Source organism: Myotis nattereri, assembly GCF_964212035.1.
Source record: "Myotis nattereri genome assembly, chromosome: 1".
Lineage (NCBI taxonomy): Eukaryota > Metazoa > Chordata > Mammalia > Chiroptera > Vespertilionidae > Myotis > Myotis nattereri.
In genome coordinates, this window is record NC_138075.1 from 67,636,129 (window position 1) to 67,656,585 (window position 20,457).

At 49.4% G+C, this 20,457-nt stretch overlaps 1 protein-coding gene across 1 annotated transcript; it reads left to right on the top strand.

Moving 5' to 3' along the window:
• Nucleotides 1–279: 279 nt before the first annotated feature.
• On the top strand, nucleotides 280–19,839 carry RMDN3 (regulator of microtubule dynamics 3). Its single transcript, XM_081105422.1, has 13 exons — nucleotides 280–364; nucleotides 749–933; nucleotides 3,300–3,492; nucleotides 4,048–4,191; nucleotides 11,611–11,896; nucleotides 12,533–12,635; nucleotides 16,199–16,259; nucleotides 17,729–17,804; nucleotides 17,950–18,027; nucleotides 18,251–18,349; nucleotides 18,625–18,678; nucleotides 18,821–18,901; nucleotides 19,143–19,839. The coding sequence occupies exons 2-13, from the start codon at nucleotides 756–758 to the stop codon at nucleotides 19,194–19,196; spliced, it is 1,407 nt and encodes a 468-aa protein (XP_080961548.1). The 5' UTR covers nucleotides 280–364; nucleotides 749–755; the 3' UTR covers nucleotides 19,197–19,839.
• The last annotated feature ends 618 nt before the right edge of the window (nucleotides 19,840–20,457 follow it).

Here is a 20,457-nt window from a genome sequence, read left to right on the forward strand (position 1 = left end):
ATTCAGGCAGAAGCAACAGCAGACGCGAACAGCAGGTGTGACCGGAGAAAATGGTAACTCAGCGGCCAGACCGGGGTTTCTGCTTGAGCATCGCCCCAGTAAGTCAGCGTCTGCCTCTCGCTGCGACTCCGCGCCCCTTTCCCGCCGCTCTGCGGGCCCCGCCCCTCGGGCGCACTGTGGCCCCGCCCCTCGGGCGCACTGTGGCCCCGCCCCTGGGAAAACTTGGGCGGGAGGCGCAGCCCAGTGCGGTCATCTCACGGCGCCTTCCCGACAGCGAGCGGGGGCAGATGGCGCCGCTTAATGACGTCACGATCATTGACAGCGTGAGGCGGCGGCGACTGCTGCCCGGGTGTTGAGCGGCCAGGTGAGGGTCTAAGTTTCTTTCCTGCAAGGCCAGGCCCCTTCAGAGGGTGCGGGGGCGGCCAGGCGTTTGCGGCCAGGGCGGCGGGTGTGTGATCTGCGGGCCCTGAGGCTGGAGCGGAGGGTGTGGAAGCCCAGGAACCTGACTCGGGACCAGGGCTAGGGGGCGTGTTGGAGGGGAGGCTGCTTCCACGCTGTGTGAGAGGCGCGGCAGTCCGGCTCGGGGCTGGCGGAAGTCTTAGGGTCCAGGCTGGGGTGAGGGTAATTGGGCGCTCAGGGTCTGGGCACGGAGCTATCTCCAGGGTTCGTGGGGTGGTGGACCACGCTCACGAACCTCTCCCCCCCCCCCCCCCCCCCGCCTGCTCGCGGCGGCTCCCGCGGGCTGCAGGTGCGTCATGCCGAGCCCGGGCAGCGCCCGCTCCGGGCTGGGACTGCTGCTGGGCACCGCCGCGGGCCTCGGATTCCTGTACGCCCTGTACAGACAGCGGTGGAAACGGACCCAGCGCCATGGCCAGAACCAGCTCCTGCCCAACTCACTGGACGTCACGCAGACTTCAGAGCCCAGACGCCAGGGTAGGAGCCGGTCCTCTGAGGCCGCAGTCACGGCTGGTGGATGGGCCTGGGGTGCAGCCTGCCCTAGCAGAGCCTATGGGACGGGGCAGAGGGTGCGGGTGCCTGAGAGTTTCACCTTCTTGGAAAGCTTATTGAAAAGGAAAGCATTCTCCCTCTTCTGTACTCTTTCCCCTGTAATCCCAGGAAAGTATATTGTGAAAAGGCTGTTGAGCTTTCACTTTTGGTTTTGGCCACACTGGTGCTATACATATATATTAAAGACGCTTGCTTAGTGTTGGGTGAGGTGTTTAATAAGTAGAGGAAGAGTTCAAAAAAAAGCAAAAGGAAAAACAAGTCTTGTAGGAATTAAAAGTCCTGAGGCTCACGTGTTAACTTACATATTAGAATGTAGGGATCTTGGAGACTACCTAGTCCAAGTGTTTTAATCCTTCTTATGATGAAATCAAGATTAAGAAAGATTGTGTAACCTTCCCGAGGTTGTCACAGAGTAAGAGGCAGGATTGGCCTGGTCACCCCGTCCCATGAACTTCACATGCCATGGGGCTGCGGGTGAGCTTACTTGCAATGAAGCTGAATATGGGTGGAAGCCAGCCACAGCTGAAATGGGTAGTGCTTTCAGTTTTGCAAAACTTTCATGTTAAATTAACTCATCTGAGCAAAGGGCTGGTTCAAACTTCATGTTCCTGTAATAGTGGAGTTTTCAGAGAATCTCACCCCATGTTAATTGGAAATGAGTTTTTCTCTGATAACCAAATGCCAAGTGGTTTAGAAAATTTAGTTTTAGAAGAGTCTTCAAAGAATTATCATTTAAGAATATATATTTTTATTGATTTCAGAGAGGAAGGGAGAGAGATAGAAACAATGAAGAGAAAGAAATCATTGATCAGCTGCCTCCTATACCAGGGATCCCTGAAACCCAGGCAAGTGCCCTGACCAAAAATTGAACTGTCACCTCCTGGTTCATAGGTTGACGCTCAATCTCTGAGCCACACCTGCTGGGCAAGAGTTATCATTTTAAATTGTAACGTTTGTCAGCATTTTATAACCTGATAGTCACGTATTGTATGCTTGTCTTTCCTTCATTTTCCTTGTGTTTTGTAATTTCTCAGCAGTAGTGGTTTGCTGAGGTTGGGAGAAAGTGGCTCTGTTCCCAGGGACCGTCTTGTCTCCAGTCTTGAGTACTGTTGGATGTGTATTGTAATCTGGCCTAGACTGTTACTAGATTTAACGGATTTGTGCTTCCTGGACTGTGGGTTCTGCCACCCTCGTTTCTTTCCTGTTTTTACATTTTCCAGTAAAATTGCCTTAGGTAGTAGCTCTCTGTTTACTAGCATTTACTGTTGGAGTTTATGTAGAGCTCAATTCAGATCTTGGTAATACTGTTTTTCCAATGTCTTTTTTGAAATTAAGTCTTTACTGTTGAGAGTGTTCTAGATGTCCCTCTTTCCCCCTCATTGCCCGCCTCCACCTGCTTCCCGCCCTCCAACGTTTTTTGATGGGCTTTTTCCACTGTACCTTTCCTCTTTGCCCCTCTCTGATGACAGTAAAAGAAGTTCTTGAAAGGAGCTGTGTTCTTTGCTATTCTCTGTGAAGTGAAAGATAAGAATTTGAGTGAACTCAATTTTAGTTTTGCTGTTTGGTTGGTATTGACAGATATTTGGGCATTATATACAGGCATATCTCATTTTGTTGTGCTTTGCTTTATAGTGCTTCACAGACATTGCATCCCCCACCCCCCAAAAAAAATCTTCACTAGCAAAATATTACGACTCACTTTATTGTGAAAATTGATTTATTGCAGTGGTCTGGAACCAAACCCACAATGTCTCCGAGGTTTGCCTGTAGTCAGATACAGGTTTTTCCTTTCATTTTAGCAAGGCAACTGTCCTGACTTTGAGGAATCTCACTCTTGCAAGCATTTTTTAAAATATATTTTATTTTTTTACAGAGAGGAAGGGAGAGGGATAGAGAGTTAGAAACATCGATGAGAGAGAAACATCGATCAGCTGCCTCCTGCACACTCCCCACTGGGGATGTGCCCGCAACCAAGGTACATGCCCTTGCCCGGAATCAAACCTGGGACCCTTGAGTCCGCAGGCTGACACTCTATCCACTGAGTTAGGGCTCTTGCAAGCATTTTCTTTTATATTTATTTTTTCTTGCAAGCAGTTTTTTTCATCTGGCCTGGTGTGTTATCCTGCCACAGGTTGGTGTGGGAGGGTCCTGGAACAGAGGGCTCTTGTTTATGGATCGGGACCTTGATGTTTTCTCTGGGTAATTACTTGGGACTTGTTAACAAGACAGCTGTGAACATGTGCCTTCACTATGTCCCATGGACATCACGTTTCCTGTCCTCCTTCCTTCAGTGAGGCCATTGCGAGCGGCCCCAGGGGAGGCTGGCGATGCTGCGGTGCTGCCCAGCCTCCCACCAGAGGGGCAGGAGATGGTGCTGGACCGCCTGGACTTCGTGCTGGCCAGTCTGGTGGCGCTGCGGCGGGAGGTGGAGGAGCTGAGGAGCGGCCTGCAGGGGCTTGCTGGGCAGATTGTTGGGGAGTTCCGGTGAGTAATCAGCCTCCTCTCCTGCCTTGGCCCCAGCCTCTACAGCTTTTTCAGCTGAGCTGTGTTCTGGCCTTCACTGTGTCTCCAAGGAGGAAGCCAGCTCTACAGCTCCTCACCTAGTTGGCAGGGAAGCTGGCCTTGCTGCCGGCAAGTTCCTTGCTGCTTTTGGGCCTTTGTAATCTGTCGTAGCAGCTGAAACGCTTCGTTCTGACTAACCTGGTCTGCCCTGGTCTATCCAGAGAGCTGCCCTTGTTCTCTTGAGTGTAGAGACCCAGGATTTTCTTAAAATATATGTTCTTAATTTATTGATTTTAGAGGGGAGGCTGGGGAGAGAGAACGAGAGAAAAACATTGATTTGTTCAACTTATTCGTGCATTCATGAGTGACCACCCGTAACCGTGGTGTGCCGGATGACATCTAACCAACTGAGCGACCTGGCCAGGGCCGAGACCCAGGATTTTCTCTGCTCTTGGCCCCTTAATGAGGTGCGGTAGAAGAGGCTCCCTCATGGTGAGGGGAAGAGGCTGGATGGGCCTAAGCCACCGTGCTTTTCAGATCCCACATGGAAGAGAACCAGAGAGTGGCTCGGCGGCGACGGTTCCCGTTTGCCCGAGAGAGGAGCGACTCCACCGGCTCCAGCTCTGTCTACTTCACAGCCACCTCGGGAGGCACGTTCACAGACGCGGAGAGCGAAGGCGGGTAAGGCCTCTCCTGGAGGCAGCTGTGGCTCCAGCCAGGTTACGTTATGAAAGCAGTGCTTACCAATGGAAAGTTCACACCAAGCTGCCAGAAATAATTTTTGGAACAAAGTAAGGGTATGAATCGGGGGTGGGGGGGCATCTGGCCCTTGGGCTGTATAAGGCCCATGAAATCATGTGGTCTGGCCCTGCCAAGGCATTAGGGGTGAGTTAAGTAATGTTTGGCTGCAGATAGCAGGCTAACTTTTAAGTTGATAATTTTGTATGGCCTGTGAATGATGTTATAAGTATCCAAATAGTCCTTGGCAGAAAAAGGTTCCCACCCCTGGCATAAACAAATACAGAACAGTTGAAATGAGAAAAATCATCCACCTTATGTCATCCAGACAAATAGAAATGTTAACAATGGTTATTGCTTGCATCTGTTATTTTCCTCTGAGTAGGTTTGTTTTTTACATTGTTATTGTATGTTTTTTATTTATATTTTTCTCTATAATGTTACCAACTTTTGTTTTATTAATCCTCACCCAAGGATCTTTTTCCATTGCTTTTCAGAGAGAGTGGAAGGGAGAGAGGGAGAAAGAGAAACATCAGTGTGAGAGAGACACATGGACCGGCTGCCTCGCACACGCCCTGACCAGGGCCAGACCTGCAACCCAATATGTGCACTTGACTGGAATCAAACCCGAAACCCTTCCCATGACCCTTTAGTGCACAGGCCAAGGCTCTAGCCCAGCGGTTCTCAACCTGTGGGTCGCGACCCCTTTGGCGGTCGAACGACCCTTTCACAGGGGTTGTCGAAGACCATCCTGCATATCAGATATTTACATTACGATTCATAACAGTAGCAACGTTACAGTTATGAAGTGTCTTAAGTGTTCCCCTCCACGTCCTGCATGGTTCCGGGTTCGGGTCTGGAAGAGGAGCCGCACAACAAATGAAAAAGAAGAGACAAGAGATAATTTGGGAATATTGGGGGACCAGGCGGCAAGTCCAACTCAAGAGGAAGGACTTCCCTGTGCTCAGGCCTCACCAAGCTTTTTATAGTGAGGGGTAAACAAGGTAGTGGTTACCAAAGTTACACTTTTCTTGTGAGTTTCACTTGTTTACACCATGGTTATACTTCCTGCACTTCCTCAGCCCCTTAGCTTCCCAGATAAGATCTAGGGAGTGTTATAAGGTCAAGCCTAATTATGCTAAGAGGACTGTGCTCTCCAAGCTGGGAATTGTTTATGACTTTGCCAGCAGGTCAGTCGGAGGCTTAACCCTATATCAGTTTCCCACAATGAAGTAGCAACGAAAATAAATTTATGGTTGGGTCACAACATGAGGAACTGTATTTAAAGGGCCAGAAGGTTGAGAACCACTGCTCTAGCCATTTAGCAACACGAATTGAGCATTTTCCTGTGTTATCACAAGAACTTTGCTTCCTTCTCTGAGTGTGCGCCCCTTCCCCTGGATACGCTCCTCTTCCCACAGGAGAGGCTGGCTTCCTTGTCAGCTTTAAGGTGGGAGGTGACTGTCCGAGTAATTGGTGGCCCAGCGAGTCTGACCACAGGCGTGGCCGTGAGATGGGGCAGCAGGCAGGAACCTCGTGGGCAGCCGCCAAAGTCGGTCAGGCTGAAGCTTTCGATTTGAAACCACTAGTGCCATTTTGAAACTTTGGTCCCAAGTAAGAAGCCTGGATGAGCACCTTTGTTGTAATGCCTGATGCTGTCCTGGCAGCATTGGCCCTTGTTTGCCGCTCAGCTCCAGCGATCCAGGTAGTGTGCGCGAGGTCTAGAGGCTGACCTCTCTTCCTCCTCGAGAAAAAGATTGGTGCAGAGAATACCCAAGCCTTCTCTTGGGTCAGGATGTCGGATTCAGCTATAAACAGGCCATTCAGGGGGACTTTGCAGCACTCTCATTAGCTGAAACACATTATAGTATTAACTACTGGTTATTCGTTCTCTGTGACAGGCATGGTACTAAGCACTTTGGAGGTATTTTCTGACTTAATCCTCACAAGAATTCTATGGGGTAGATGCTGTGTTTCTGTTTCTCAGAGCAGACTTGAGGCTTAGCAAGGTGTGATGCCTTGCCCAGGGTTGTACAACTGCCCGGTCCAGGGTCAGCTGGCTCATCTGCAGCGGTGTGAGGGTCTGTGATCTGAGGTACGGCTTGGTCATCAGGGCACAGAAGGGCCTTCACAGGAAGACGGGTCCCATGCAGCCTGGGAGTTCCTCCCATGGACTAAGAGCTGCCACAGCTCACTGCCCACAGTACAGTGTGTTCAGTACATCGCATTCAAGAGATTTCAGCGTTGTGTGGGCCATTCTTCTGCCTCTGCTCTTTGGCTTTCTAAGAAAATTAAGAATAGTATTACTCTCTTTTTCCATGTCACTGCCATTGGGCACTGGTGCTGGATTTGATTATTGCTCAGATGCCTTTTGAAACAAGTGAAGTCTTTCCCTGGCCGGTGTGGCTTAGTTGGTTGGAGCATTGACCCATACACCAAAAGGCGGCTTTGCTTCCGGGTCAGGGCACATACCCAGGTTGTAAGTTCGATCCCAGGTCAGGGCACCTGGGGAAGGCAACTGATCTATGTTTTTCTTTCACATGGGTGTTTCTCTCTCTCCCTCTCTCTCTCTCCCCCCTTCCTCTCTCTAAAAATTAATAAAATAAAAGAAAGAAGCAGTTCTTAATAGAACTTTAGTCCTCCATTCATGGCTACTGATGCCTGGGTTGTCCGATCTCTGTTGTCTGTGTTCAGTTTACCTAATAACTCTGGGCTGAGCGCTTCCGGTGGGCTGTTTTAGAGGAGGGGCAGAAAGGGACTATTTGACATGAAGGAACATCTGGATTGAAAGGACAGAGTGGTTGCTAATGGACCCTGAGACTTAGGAGCATCTTTATGCACCCAAGGAAGCAGGTCACGTGGGTGGGGAACTGATGTTGAGCTTTGTCAGAGGTAGAACAGGAGAGGTCACAGATCTGCCCAAGATCAGGATGGAGAACTCAGGCCTTTGATGATTTCTAAGGAGTCCAGCAAACTTCTGCTTAACCAGGGAAGCTTGTGGGTGCTCACTGGGGCCCCCGTAAAGGGCAGGACAGGACAGGCCTTGCAGCCGCCTGTGATGGGATGAGAGGAAGGGTGGCTTTCTTAATTATAGCTCCAGTGGCTCAGCCCCACGACTGATCGTGTGACGTGTGGAAGGGAATGGGGTGTGTGAAGCAAGACTCTGGTTTAGCTGGCTGCCATCTGGGGCAGTGGCCATAGTGGGTAATTATTTTGCCATGGTCACTGCCATATAGGTCAAGGGGAAGTTATGGGAGACCTCAAACTCTGGAATGACTTTGAACATGTGGGTCCGGGGCAAGGAGTGCCTGTTTGAGGGATGAAAGGATAAGAATATCTGATGGGCTACTCGAGTCCCCTGGAAGCTGCAGGACCTTTCATTCCCCAAATAAGTTAGTAACTTCGAGTCCCCAGAGGACTGACTGAATGTGGCAGAGGCAGAGTCACTGTGGGTCCGTGGGCTTGTTCCCTGAGCCTTGGAGCAAACACAGCTTTAGTTCCCTCCCTGTAAAAACCAGACTCGCCCTGAAACACCAGCCCTCCAGCAAGCCTTTGGCATCCCAGCCCAGAGGAACTGCCTTCCACCTCATCTCCTTTGGCATTTACCACCTCATCTAGGCTGGTGTTATCTCATTCCACTGGGAGGTCCCAGGGTCAGAGTCCACACCTGCTTGTCTTTGAATGCTCCAGCTCAGCCCTCTCATGGGGCTTAGTTCAAGGAGAGAACTTAATCGCCAGGAGGAAGACATGTGTAACAGTCCTTGATCACTCAGGGAGTGGGATAGCTCTGGGCTCCCTGCTCCCAGGGAGCCTTGGATTCTCGGCCCACTGTGGGAACAGTGTTCTGCCTGAGTGTAGAGATCCCAATGGCCTTTCCAGAGGTCTCTGCCAGTCCCTTGCTGACCTCAAAGCTCCCTGGCATATTCAACAAGAGGGCCACCCCCCCCCCCCCTCTCTCGTGGATTTCTGCAAGGGTTGGGATGGTGGTCCAAGGGGTGTGAGAGCATGTGACTGTAGGGACGCCAGCCCATGTAGCGCTGGCACGTGATTCCTCTCAAATCCTGGAAGCCCGTGGGGCTGAGGTCAGTGCTCACTCAGCAGGTGTCCGCCTGCCCACTGTGTGCCAGGCAGCAGGCCTGGGAATTAGTGAGGCAGAGCTGCTCAAAGTGAGGCTGAGGTGCAGTAAAAGGCCTCCTCACTGTGCCAGCCTTGCTGGAGCCTCCCTGCCCCACCACCTCTCTGTGGTGGCAAAGGCCGCTCCCCCTCCTGACCTCTCTTTCTCCTTAGCCTTTAGGGCCCAGAGGGATCACAAATTGTAGGACTTTTCCTCCTGGCTCAGCTCCCTGGAGACTGTTGATGCCTGTGCTCTAGCGTAAGAGCAGGGGTCCCTCCTGGGAGACTCCTGATTGGCCAAGACAGCCTTCAGTCCAGCAGGGAATGGGGTCTCCCCTTCTTTCTAGCAACTGGAGTTGATGAGACTCAAGTTCTCCCCCAGATAACCACTCACCCATTTGCCGTTGGGCCTGGCCGGGCTGAGTAGGGAGGTTATTGTCCAGGCCCCATGAATTGCTGGGTTTCTCTAGGATGCCCCTGTGCAGCCTCACTCATCACCACTCAGGTTGATTGTGAAATCTGATGCCACTTTGCCTTGTCCCTTTAATTTCTCAAGTTTTTGCTGCAAATTGCTAGAGGAGAAAGATGTTTGGTAAGTTCTTAAAAAGCAGGGTGAAGTTGTCAGTTCCTGTGGTAGATGTTACTAGGGCCCCTTTGTTAGCGGATTCTGGAAGCTCCTCTATAAGCAGTCGGCATGGATTGCTCACCTGGTGCTTTCTGGATGGAACCTGCCTCCTTACCACGTCTGGCTTTCTGGCCTCCAGCGTTCAGCCCACATCTCCTTCAGTTCTGTTTTGCTCCAGCAATACGGACCTTTCATTCCAGGATGGAGGCAGGTTACCACCTGAAGGGTCCTCCCTATGCTTCAGAGCCTTGGGCTTGTCAAACCTGCTTTTCCTTCAACTCCGTCCAGAGGCCTTTCTGGTGTCTGATTCTGGCCCCTGGAAGCCTTACCTTCTCCCCTGCTGTTTCTGTCTGATTCAGTCGGCGGTTAGGAAACACCCTAATCAGCTGCGGGTTTAGGCCAACATCTGAGAGAAACCTGGCTTCCTCCTCAGTGGGGAATCGAGGTTGGGGCTCCCGGGCTTGTGGTGGCCCAGAGATACCTTCCCAGGGGGTTCTGCTTGCATCTTCCTTCTCTCCTGCTTCTACCTGCAAGTGGCCCTCACCCCACCTCTAGCAATTGCAAAGGTTTCCAAGGTCTATTCCTGTTGTAGTTTAGGTTTGCTGGCTGGCTTGGATAGAGGCACACATTGAATCGAGAAAGAAAATGTGGGTATCTGTGGCTGCCCATGCCTCAGAGGCTGGCACCCGCCCATGCTGGTTCTGACAGATGCCTTTGGCTGATAAAGCAAAAAAGATCGACCAACCCTGAGCCTGGTGCACCATCTAGCTCAGAAGATCAGTTCCACCTACATGAAAGTTTTTATCTTTATTTAAAAAATTATTTATTTGATTTGAGAGAGAGAAAGATCAATTTGTTGTTCCACTTATTTATGCATTCATTTGGTTGATTCCTGTATGTGCCCTGACTGGGGATTGAACCCATAACTTTGGTGTACTTGTACAACACTCTAACCAAATGAGCTACCCGGCCAGGGCTAAAGTTTTAATCTTAAACATTCATTTATTTTTTATTTATAAGAATATAGTGTGGCTCTGTGGTTAGAGCACTGGCCCACACACCAGAGGGTCGAGGGTTCGATTCCAGGTCAAGGGCATGTATCTGGGTTGCAGGCTTGATCCCCAGCCCCAGCTTGGGGCCTGTGTGGGAGACAACCAATCGATGTATCTCTCTCACACTGATGTTTCTCTGTCTCTCCCTCTCCCTCCCACTCTCTCTAAAAGTCCATGGAAGAACATGCTTAGGTGAATATTAACAAAACAAAACAAAACAAATAAAAAAAGAGGGAATCATTTTGTTTGGTATTTGTGTGCCCTCAATTCATCAACTGTTGCCGGATTTGTACTGTAAACTTTATGTATCCCCATAAAAAAGTCTAGTGGATAAATTTTCTTTGTTCAAAGCTTAAATTGGCTTCACCCATTATTTCAAATCAGTTAAACCTAAAAAGGAGTGAAAATTAAGTGAGTTATCAGCTGTTAAATTGTGTATACATATTTTGGGATACCTTGCATATGCTCATTAAAGCAGCCATACTACCTGCAGACTGAAGGGTCCCAGGTTCAATTTTGGTCAAGGGCACATGCCCAGGTTGTGGGCTTGATCCCCAGTAAGGGGCGTGCAGGAGGCAGCCGATCAATGAATGATTCTGTCTCCTCATTGATGTTTCTGTCTCTCTCTCCCTCTCCCTTCCTCTCTGAAATCAATAAAAATATATTAAAAATAAAATAAACAAACGATAGAAAAATAATTTCCTTAAAAATTTGTTAAAATCCTCACCTCCTCACCTGAGGATATGTGGTGTGTGTGTGTGTGTGTGTGTGTGTGTGTGTGTGTGTGTGTGAGAGAGAGAGAGAATCCTCAACTGAGGATATTTTTTTCCTTTTTTTTTTAGAGAGTGGAAGGGGGAGGGAGGGAAGGGAGAAAGGGAGGACGGGTGGGCGGGCGGGCGGGCGGGAGATAGAGTGAGAAACATTGATGTGAAAGAGACAGACACATCGATTCGTTGCCTCCTGCACGTTCCCTGACTAGGCCCTGGGATTGACCTGCAACCCAGGTATATGCCCTTGACAGGGAATCAAACCCTTGACCCTTCAGGGCTTGGGCCCACACTCTACCGCTTAGCCACACGGGCCAGGGCCCCAAGGATGTTTTTATTGATTTTTTTTTGGAGAGAGAGAAAGAGAGGAAGAAGGAGAGAGAAAAACATACATTGATTGCCTCCAGTGGGATGAAGCTCCAAACAACTAAGCCACCCAGACAGGGCAAAAATGCCCTTTAATTCAACTAGCAACATTTGGTACAGACCTTTCTGCGCTTTTTGTTTTTCTCTATTTCCTGGCAGACTGGATAGTAGCTGAACAGGGGGTTCTAATGGCCCGACTGTCTCAGTGCCCCCAGAGCTGTCACTCTTCTCCCAAACCATTTTCCCGCCCACAGTCCCCACAGAAGCTTTCTTGAGAGGACTAGTTTTTGCCTAGACCTCTAAGGAAGTGGGGGGATGGTTCTTATTTGGTTTTCTGGACAGTGTCATGGAGAGCCTCCCTTTGTGGGTAAGGGACAGACCTCGGGCTCTAAGGCTGATGGTCCCCTCCTTTGACTGTAACTTACATTCTCTGCCACAGGTACACAACAGCGAATGCCGAGTCTGACTACGAGCGGGATTCCGACAGGGAGAGTGAAGACGGGGAAGATGAAGCGAGCTGCGAGACCGTGAAGATGGGGAGAAAGGATTCTCTGGACCTGGCGGCAGAGGTGGCTTCAGGCCCAGTTCCCAGAGCCCTGGAGGCTGACGGCTCCCCTGGCCTGGAGGATGTGCTGCCCCTCCTGCTGCAGGCTGACGAGCTGCACCAGGGCGGAGAGCAGCGCAAGCGGGAGGGCTTCCAGCTGCTGCTCAACAACAAGCTAGCGGTGAGGCTCCAGCTGCTGCCTGTCCTCCCCCCCTCCCTCCCTGCGGACTCCTAGGGAATGGGAGCAGGCCCTGTGGTTACTGACCCTGCAAGGTGACAACGGGGAGGAAAATGGGGGTGAGACGGCTGGTGCCGCACCTCCCCCCCCCAACCCTCCACCCCCCCGCCAGGGCTGCACCTCCTCTTCCAAGGGGCTGCATGCGGCCCTAGGCGCCCAGGTTTATGCCTGCTCCAGAGCCTCCTCCTGAGGGCAGGTCTCTGCCTCCTGTTTTTAGGGCAAGAGCTCCACCCCTCAGTAGAGGGAGATGTGGAGAGAACTGGAATGTCCTTTTATTTCCCTTGAGGCAGAGCCCAAGCTGCCTATCGCACTTGAAGGTTCCAACACCAGGGATTTCAACGGCAATTCCCTTTCCCTCAGGTTCACTGCAGAACTGATGCTCACTCGAGTGAAAACGCCCCAAAGTTAGCCCAAGAAAAGGGAGGTCACATGGGGGTGGAGGGCCATGCATAAAACCGATGTAATGTCAGTCGGCATCTAACACACTAGCGTGCACGCTCCAGCGTAGGGTGTGGGAAGGCCAGAGCCCCAGTTCTCGGAGGGAAGAAGGGCCTCCATCCCTTTCTGTTTGGTCTGTAGTATGGAAGTCGGCAGGACTTTCTCTGGCGCCTGGCCCGGGCCTACAGCGACATGTGTGAGCTCGCGGAGGAGGTGAGCGAGAAGAAGTCATATGCTCAAAATGGTAAGTGCTGACAGGTTCCTGGTGGGAAGGTGACTGACGGTGGGGGTGGAGCCAGCCCACCTGCCTGGGGTCCAGAGGAACCACCAAGATGCAGCTGTCAGGGCAGTTGTGGCTCAGTCACTCACTAGGAACAAACTTGGGCTCCCAGGGTCCCCTGCTTCCTGACAGAGAACAGTGCTCTCCTGCACGTGGCTGTGATCTGAGCATATCACCAGTGCATGTTTGAGGAGTACTAGTATCCGTTCAGCCCAATTCTCTTTCTCCCCAAACACAAAGGAGGGCAGAATCTTCTTTCTTAATCTGAAGAAGTTTTTTGCTGCGATTTAGGAATCTGGTTTCAGTTACGGAGTGTGAGGCAGTTCTAAGAATATGAGTGGAGGATATTTGGTGAGCACCTGAGAGTAGCAGTTTGGGAGAATACTGCCAGGTTAGAAGTCCCTGGGATCTATTTAGCAAATCTTTTGCCAAATCTGTGCTCTGGGGTGTATGTGGCTCAGGGTTCGTCCCTCTCTATCACTGAGAATCCTGGGACTTTAAAAAGCGACTGGCCCAGCACTAGCCGGTTTGGGTCAGTGGTTAGAGTCGACCTGCGGACCGAAAGGTCCTGGTTTTGATTCCGGTCAAGGGCATGTGCCTTGGTTGCAGGTTTGACCCCTGGAGGCAACCAATTAATGTCTTCTTTCTCTATCTTTCCTCTTCCCTTTCACTCTCTAAAAATAATGGGGGAAAAATAACCTCGGTTGAGGATTAACAATAATAAAAAAAAGCAACTGGCCCAACCAGAGTGGCTCAGTTGGTTGGAGTGTCATCCCATGCACTAAGAGGTTGTTGGTTCGATTCCCATTGAGGGCACATGCCTGGGTTGTGGCTTCGATTCCTGGTCGGTCGGGGCATGTACGGAAGGCAGCTGATTAGTGTTTCTCTCTCTCTCTCTCTCTCTCTCTCTCTCTCTCTCAAAAAGCAACTGGTTTCATAGGGATGGTGATGTGTCCTGCCTCTGTACACACCTGAGTCATGCACCATCAGTGGGCTTCCAGGTCTTGTGGTTTAGTTATCAAAAATTCATGCACCCAGGGGGGCCCTGAGCCAGCCTGCATCCTCTTGCAGTATGGGATCCCTCGGGGGATGTTCACCTGCCAGCTTAGGCCCGCTCCCTGGGGGGATTGGGCCTAAGCTGGCAGTCAGATATCCCTCTAGCAGCCTGGGAGCCCTTGGGGGATGTCCAACTGTGGCTTAGGCCCGATCCCCTGCAGCTGCCTCTGCAGAAGGGGAAGGGGGGGGGGCACGCCGGGACTGCCATGGCTTGCTGGCCCTGCCCCTTGCCCACTGGTCTAATTAGCATATTAGCTCTTTATTATGTAGGATGGATTTGTCTATTTTCCCACTTTTATAAATACAGCCTTGCAGATGTTATTGAATCTTTGATAATGTAGAATCTGATAATACCCAAAGTGTTCTAAACATTTGTTTAGGAAGTTGATATAAAAAGAACAGGCCAGCCCTGGCCAGTGTTGCTCAATGGCTGGAACATCAGCCCTCACCCCGAGGAGTCACGGTTCCATCCCAGGCCCCAGTTGGGGTGCATGCGGAAGGCAGCCTGTTGATGTGTCTCTCTCACATCAATGTTTCTTTCTCACTCTCTGCCCCCCTCCCTCTCTCCCTTCCACTCTAGAAATTAATGGAAAAAAATATCCTCGGGTAAGGTTAACAAATAAGCAAAAACAGCCCAATTGAATCAATTGTTCATTGTTATACACCTTCAGAAAAATTCCTGGGAATTTTAATAAAAGGTGCTTAATTATTGTTTGCTTCTTTATTTAAAATATGTCCTGCTGCCCTAACTGGTTTTGCTCAGTGGATAGAGTGTCGGCCTGCGGACTGAAGGGTCCCAGGTTCGATTCCAGTTGCGGGCACATCCCCAGCAGGAGGTTTGCAGGAGGCAGCTGATCGATGTTTCTCCCTCTCCCTTCCTCTCTGTAAAAAATCATTAAGATATATATTTTTTAAAATGTCCTGCTTTCCCATCTAAATTTTAGATGAGGATTCTGATCAGCGTTTGATATCAACAAGAACCTTTCCTTTCCCTTTGGTCATTGTTTAGCTCTTCATAGGAGCACCCACACCAGCACCGGCCTGGTTTCCTGAGGTTAGCGTCCTGGACAAGTCTGTTCCTGCTGGAGGTCAGATGGCTATGTGGCATCTTGGAAGGCCCTGCCCTGGGACTCCAGCTTTTTAGGACCATCCTTGCTGGGTCTAAAGTTCTTCAGTTTGTTCTGGCCCTAGAAGCTGGACCACCAGGAGGCAGCCATTCGTTGGGATCTCAGGCAATATCTGTTCACCCCTATGTCTAACCTGGCAGGAACTAGTTCTCATTTTTCACTATCATTTCCTAGTAAGACAGTGCTTTGAAGGGGGCAGAGGAAATCCCTCAAGAGACAATGCCCCGCATTGGTGGGGGCACTGTTCTTCTGTTTGGAAAGGGATAAGCTACCTTAAAGTTGTATTTGTTGCATATCCAACATACCATCATACTGTCACTTAAGGAGGAAGAAACATTTCAGATAGCCAGCCTACCACCTCAACCATTACTTTACTTTCTCCATGTTCCCTTCCCAGCCCTCCCCATTTTAACCAAAGAGTCCCCTTTTGCAGGGCGCTACTTTCTCCACTGTGTAGGCGTGATGTTCCTCATCTGAGGCTCTAGGCTTCTTGTCACTTGAGGGGACCCTTGTGACAATTAGACCTCAATTTCTTTTTTTTTTTTAAATATGTTTTATTGATTTATTACAGAGAGGAAGGGAGAGGGATAGAGAGTCAGAAACATCGATGAGAGAGAAACATCGATCAGTTGCCTCCTGCACACTCCCTACCGGGTAGGTGTCTGCAACCAAGGTACATGCCCCTGACCGGAATCGAACCTGGGACCCTTGAGTCCGCAGGCTGACGCTCTATCCATTGAGCCAAACCGGTTAGGGCTAGACCTCAATTTCTTTGTTAGTCTTGTGCCTAGGAAACTTAAGACTAAATAAGTGAAAGTCGCCTCTGATCATACGTTAGTCCATTTTGGTTTGGTGAATTTTGGCCTAGAGCTGTGATTCATGTTTTTGGATCATGGATCCTTTTGAGAATTTTATCAAAGTTATGGACTTTCTCCTCAATAAAATGCACAGATACCTAAAATTTTATACAACTTCAGAGGGATTCATGGATGCCCTGAAGCCTATTACAGACCCCAAATAAAAACCCTCCAGGCTCAGGTTTGTCCGGCAGGTTCAGGTTGACTTTGGGTCCTTTTATATTTGAAGTGCTGCAAGCACATCAGTGGGAATTGTAAAAACAAGTTTGCTGGGACAGCTGACAGAAATCGGGACGGTGAGGTGAAGTGGCAGTCATCCCTGAACAGCTACTTGCAGCTTTTCATTCTGTTCAAGTTCACAACTATTTCTGAGCAAGTCCAGGCCGGAAAGGCACTGCTGAGAGCTGGGGCAGCCTTCCGTCCTGCAGCCCCGCCGTGGGCAGCGTGCGTGGGAACCCTCATCTGCTCTGGATCCTCTGTCCTACAGGCAAAGAAGAAGCGGAGGCCGCTCTGGAGAAGGGGGATGCGAGTGCTGACTGCCACCAATGGTAATAACACCCTGCAGGGCCCCATGAGGGTTAGAGGATCGGAGGGGGCGGAGCTCTATTGTCCTTGTCCTGGCCACAGAGGCATTTGCTACCAGGACCAGAAGAGGGAGCTCTGGCCTGTACTTCCATATGCCCCACCCCACCCCCAGCTGGGGGCCCAGGGAATTTCTCTTTGGCAGGTGCCTTCAGGATGAGGCAGGGGAGAGTACCCCACCCCCCTCACCCCCCCTCCCAACCCCCTTAGGGTCTGGAGAATTGAGCAGCTTTGTAAGTAACCCTAGTTACAAGACTTGTGGGTTCTGGGCTCCCCATGGAGGCTGGGACAATTTTCAGCTCCATCTCCTGCACAACCTCCTCTTTCCCCTAGCTGCTATCCCTCGCTGGTGGTGGGCTTTCGCTTCTTTGCTTGGCTCGCGTGAGGAAAAGTGGATGTGAGTTTACCTCCAGAAGTTCAGTAGTCAGTATTTAGCTCTCAAATATAGCCCTGTTTGTGGTCTCATGTGAGGCAAAGTTCCACCAACTTGTGTCCTGGGGCCTGGTTCCAGCACCTCTGAGCATTAATGAAAATGTTCCTTTCCTACCTCCCCTCTTGCTTTCTGTAGCTCTGTCCTCAGACTGTGAGCTGAGAGAAGCTGTTTCTCTACCTGTAGCTGAGGTAAAGTTTCAGCTTTATCTCAGAGGCCAGGTCATCACTGTTTCTAGGGGGTCATGGGTGCTGATTCCCTGTGGCTTCCAAGAATGGAAATTGGCTTCATGTTTTCCTAACTATCTTGGGGAACAGCTGTTTTGACTAAACATGGAAATAAGCCTCTGGAAATGTCTGATATTTAGTGAATGTATGAAAAAGCAACTTGGGCCTTTAGACACTCATTTAATGTCAACTGTGCTATGGAAACAATGCTGGAGAAATGGGGTAATGAGACCTTTGTTTCTGAAGACAGAAGATGGAAAGCTGGCTGGCTTTGCTCCCTGGGAGAATGTGAAGGCTGAAATCAGAGGCATTTCTTCCTCTGCTTCTGTTGGTTTCCAAGTTAACATCAGGAATTCCTAGAGCGCCTCACCCCAGTCTGATGGTCCTAGAGCAGTTTACTGATGGTAACCTGTGTACTTCCAAGGCATGAGACAAAAAGGAATGTACTCCGGTGTAGTATCTTTGATGCTCATGAGTAGAGAACTGCTTTTTAAGTATTTATAATACCTATGGCTGTACTCATGGTGAAGAGAAATTTGTTGGAGATTTGGACCAAGACCTTGCCTAAATATTAAGCATAGGAGACCCAGCCTTTTTGTACCTCGTATGTATACTTTGGAGAGCCTACCATTCTGTTTATGAAAGAATATGAATTGAGGCCACAGGTCTATGAAGCGGAACTACATACAGACAGAAATGAGTTTCCGCTCTAGTGGAGGGTGCAGGGTCTCGGGGAAGCCCCTCCCTGCCTCTGAGCTTGCTGCTGCTTCCCCCTTAGGTATGCAGTGCTTTGTGGTCAGCTGGCTGAGCATGAGGGCATCCAGAAGCGCATCCAGAGTGGCTTTAGCTTCAAGGTGAGGAGAGGCTTCTCTTTCCCTTGTGCTGTCCATGTTCCCTGCTCATCCTAGCTCCTTGCAGTGTCCCTGCTGCCTCTGTGACTTGCCCCTCTTCCCTTATCAATGCTGGTGTCTGATGTTTCTATTTACATTTCCCCCTCAGGAGCACGTGGACAAAGCTCTTGCTCTCCAGCCAGAAAACCCCATGGCTCACTTTCTCCTCGGCAGGTGGTGCTACCAGGTGAGCTAAGTTCCAGGCCTTTATATAAGGATCTCCCTGTCCTGTGACACTCATCTCCTTACAGTGAAAAATTGGGAGCTGGGCCTCAGCCTGGCTCAGGTGCCATGTCCTCTGAATGGTCATGTGACTGTAATTGGACCCTGTTTGTTTTCAGTACAGAATATGCAATATTCTGAAAATTCTTGGTTAAAACTTTATTCACACCTTGATCTCTTGGTGGCAGGTTGCTCACCTGAGCTGGCTAGAAAAAAAAACGGCTTCAGCCTTATTTGAAAGCCCTCCCAGTGCTACTGTGGAAGATGCCCTGCAGAGCTTCCTGAAGGTATCAGGGGAGGAAGGGAGGGAGGGGGTGGACAGCAACCAAAACTGCCTGGGTGACCTTGTTTTTCCGAAGGACATTATACTGGGTTTCTGGTAGGGGCCAATTCTGTTTGCCTGTTCTATGGGAAAATCAGAACCACCTGGAGAGCTTATAAAAAAATATACATTCCCAGACCCACTGAACAGACTCCAGGGAGGGGCTGAAATCTCTAATATACTCAGAGCTTGACCTGATTTTGGGAACACTTACTTGCAATGCCTTCCTTCCTCCTCCAGGCTGAGGAACTACAGCCAGGATTTTCCAAAGCAGGACGAGTATATATTTCCAAGGTAAACTCACCTATCTTATTTTAACACAGATGAAAAGTATGTGTTGATAATATTCTGGAAACTCCTGAAAACACACCTACTTATCCCCTTCCAGTCTCCTGGTGGTATTTCTCTCAGGTTTTTCACTGTTGTCTCTTCTCAGTGCTACAGAGAACTAGGAAAAAACTCTGAAGCTAGACAGTGGGTGAAGCTGGCCATGGAGCTGCCAGATGTCACTAGTGAGGTAATGCTTTTAAGAGCTTTTCTAACATTGGGTTTCATCATTGAGTCATCCCTGGACCTTTTCAAGAAAAAATCTTCCCTTGAAATCTTATTTTCCTAGAAAAGAGCCTCCACTTCTGCATGTAGGTGCTATGATAACAGAGTTCAGAAAAGAAGTCAAGGGCCCTTCTTTTTGGGTACCAGTGGTTTGGGAAATGTTGGCTTAGATTTTGGGTCCTAGTATTATTCTCTTGTCTCCCTAGGATTCAGCTTTCCAGAAGGACCTGGAAGAATTGGAAGTCGTCTTAGGACACTAACCACATTTCAGTGGCCTTCATGACTTAAGGAATTCCACTACTTAAGGGGGATGAGAATCAAGTCTTTTTTGTCCCCCTTAGACCTTGCTTAGATCAGGAAACTGAGCAAGCCTGGTTAAGGGAGTATCCTGAATCCTGGTCTAACCAGTCCCTGCTACCTACCATTCCACTGGTTAATTCCTTAATTAATCTGAAATTGGGGATGCACCTGAGGCCTGGGTTTCTGTTGTATTCTCCCTTAAGTTAATTCTTGAAATAATCAAGACCTATCCTAGGGCTGAGTGTGGGCAGAGAACTGAAGGCAGCCTTCTAACTGCTGGTAAGATGAAGGAACTTCAAAGAGTCATAGAAACCAAACAGAGAACTTGTACTCTCTAATCTGTCCACTGATTATTCAATCCCAAATTATAAATCACATCCCACAGGGAAGGGTCAGGGCCGTCCATGGGACTGCCCTCTTCTCACCCATCATGTGGATTCTAACTGTATTCTTGGGCTGAGGGGCTGGACACTTGACTTCTAGTCTTTGCTGCTTTTGGAACAGCAGTGCGTAAGGCTTATGAGACTGCAACGATGATCTGAGGAGTTGCCTGGAATATATTTTGGTACCAACTTAAAAATAAACTAAATTTGATTAGAAGTGATTATGTTCCCCTATGTTTGCTATTAGTTCTGTTGCAGACAAGTAGAAAAATAGCACCGAAGAGTTTAGAATATGCTCTGGTTAGTGCCGTTTCCGTGAGAATCCTAGTTACTTCTGAAACGCAGAGAGAGAGCTGATTTTTAGCTTAACAAGGCCTATTCCTACTGAGCAGGTGTCCCCTGACACATTCATGTTTCCTCAGAGCCAGCAGCACAAAGCCTAATGCCACCTACAAGAAAAATGGAGACAAATTTCTAGGTCCGAGGCATTTACTTACTGTACAGGTCCTAAAAGACTGAGATGCTTTTATACAAGGATCAAGCTCTCATTCCACAATCTGTCACGGTGGCTTTATTATACCACCCCAGGTTTGTTTTTTTGGTAAAACAAGACCTCCATTCTTAAAAGCCAGGGAACAGAACTGCTTTTAAAACAAAGCTGCATTAGACTGTATCTCCCTATATATAGCAGGATCAACACAGGCACCAGCAGAGATTTTCACTGCCTTTCCTCCCAATACCAGCTGCGAGGTCCTTTGAAAAGAAAAGGTCTGGTTAAACCCAGTCCTGAGTGGAAGTTTGAAGGGGAAGAAGAGTATCTCGAATCCCTGAAGTAGAA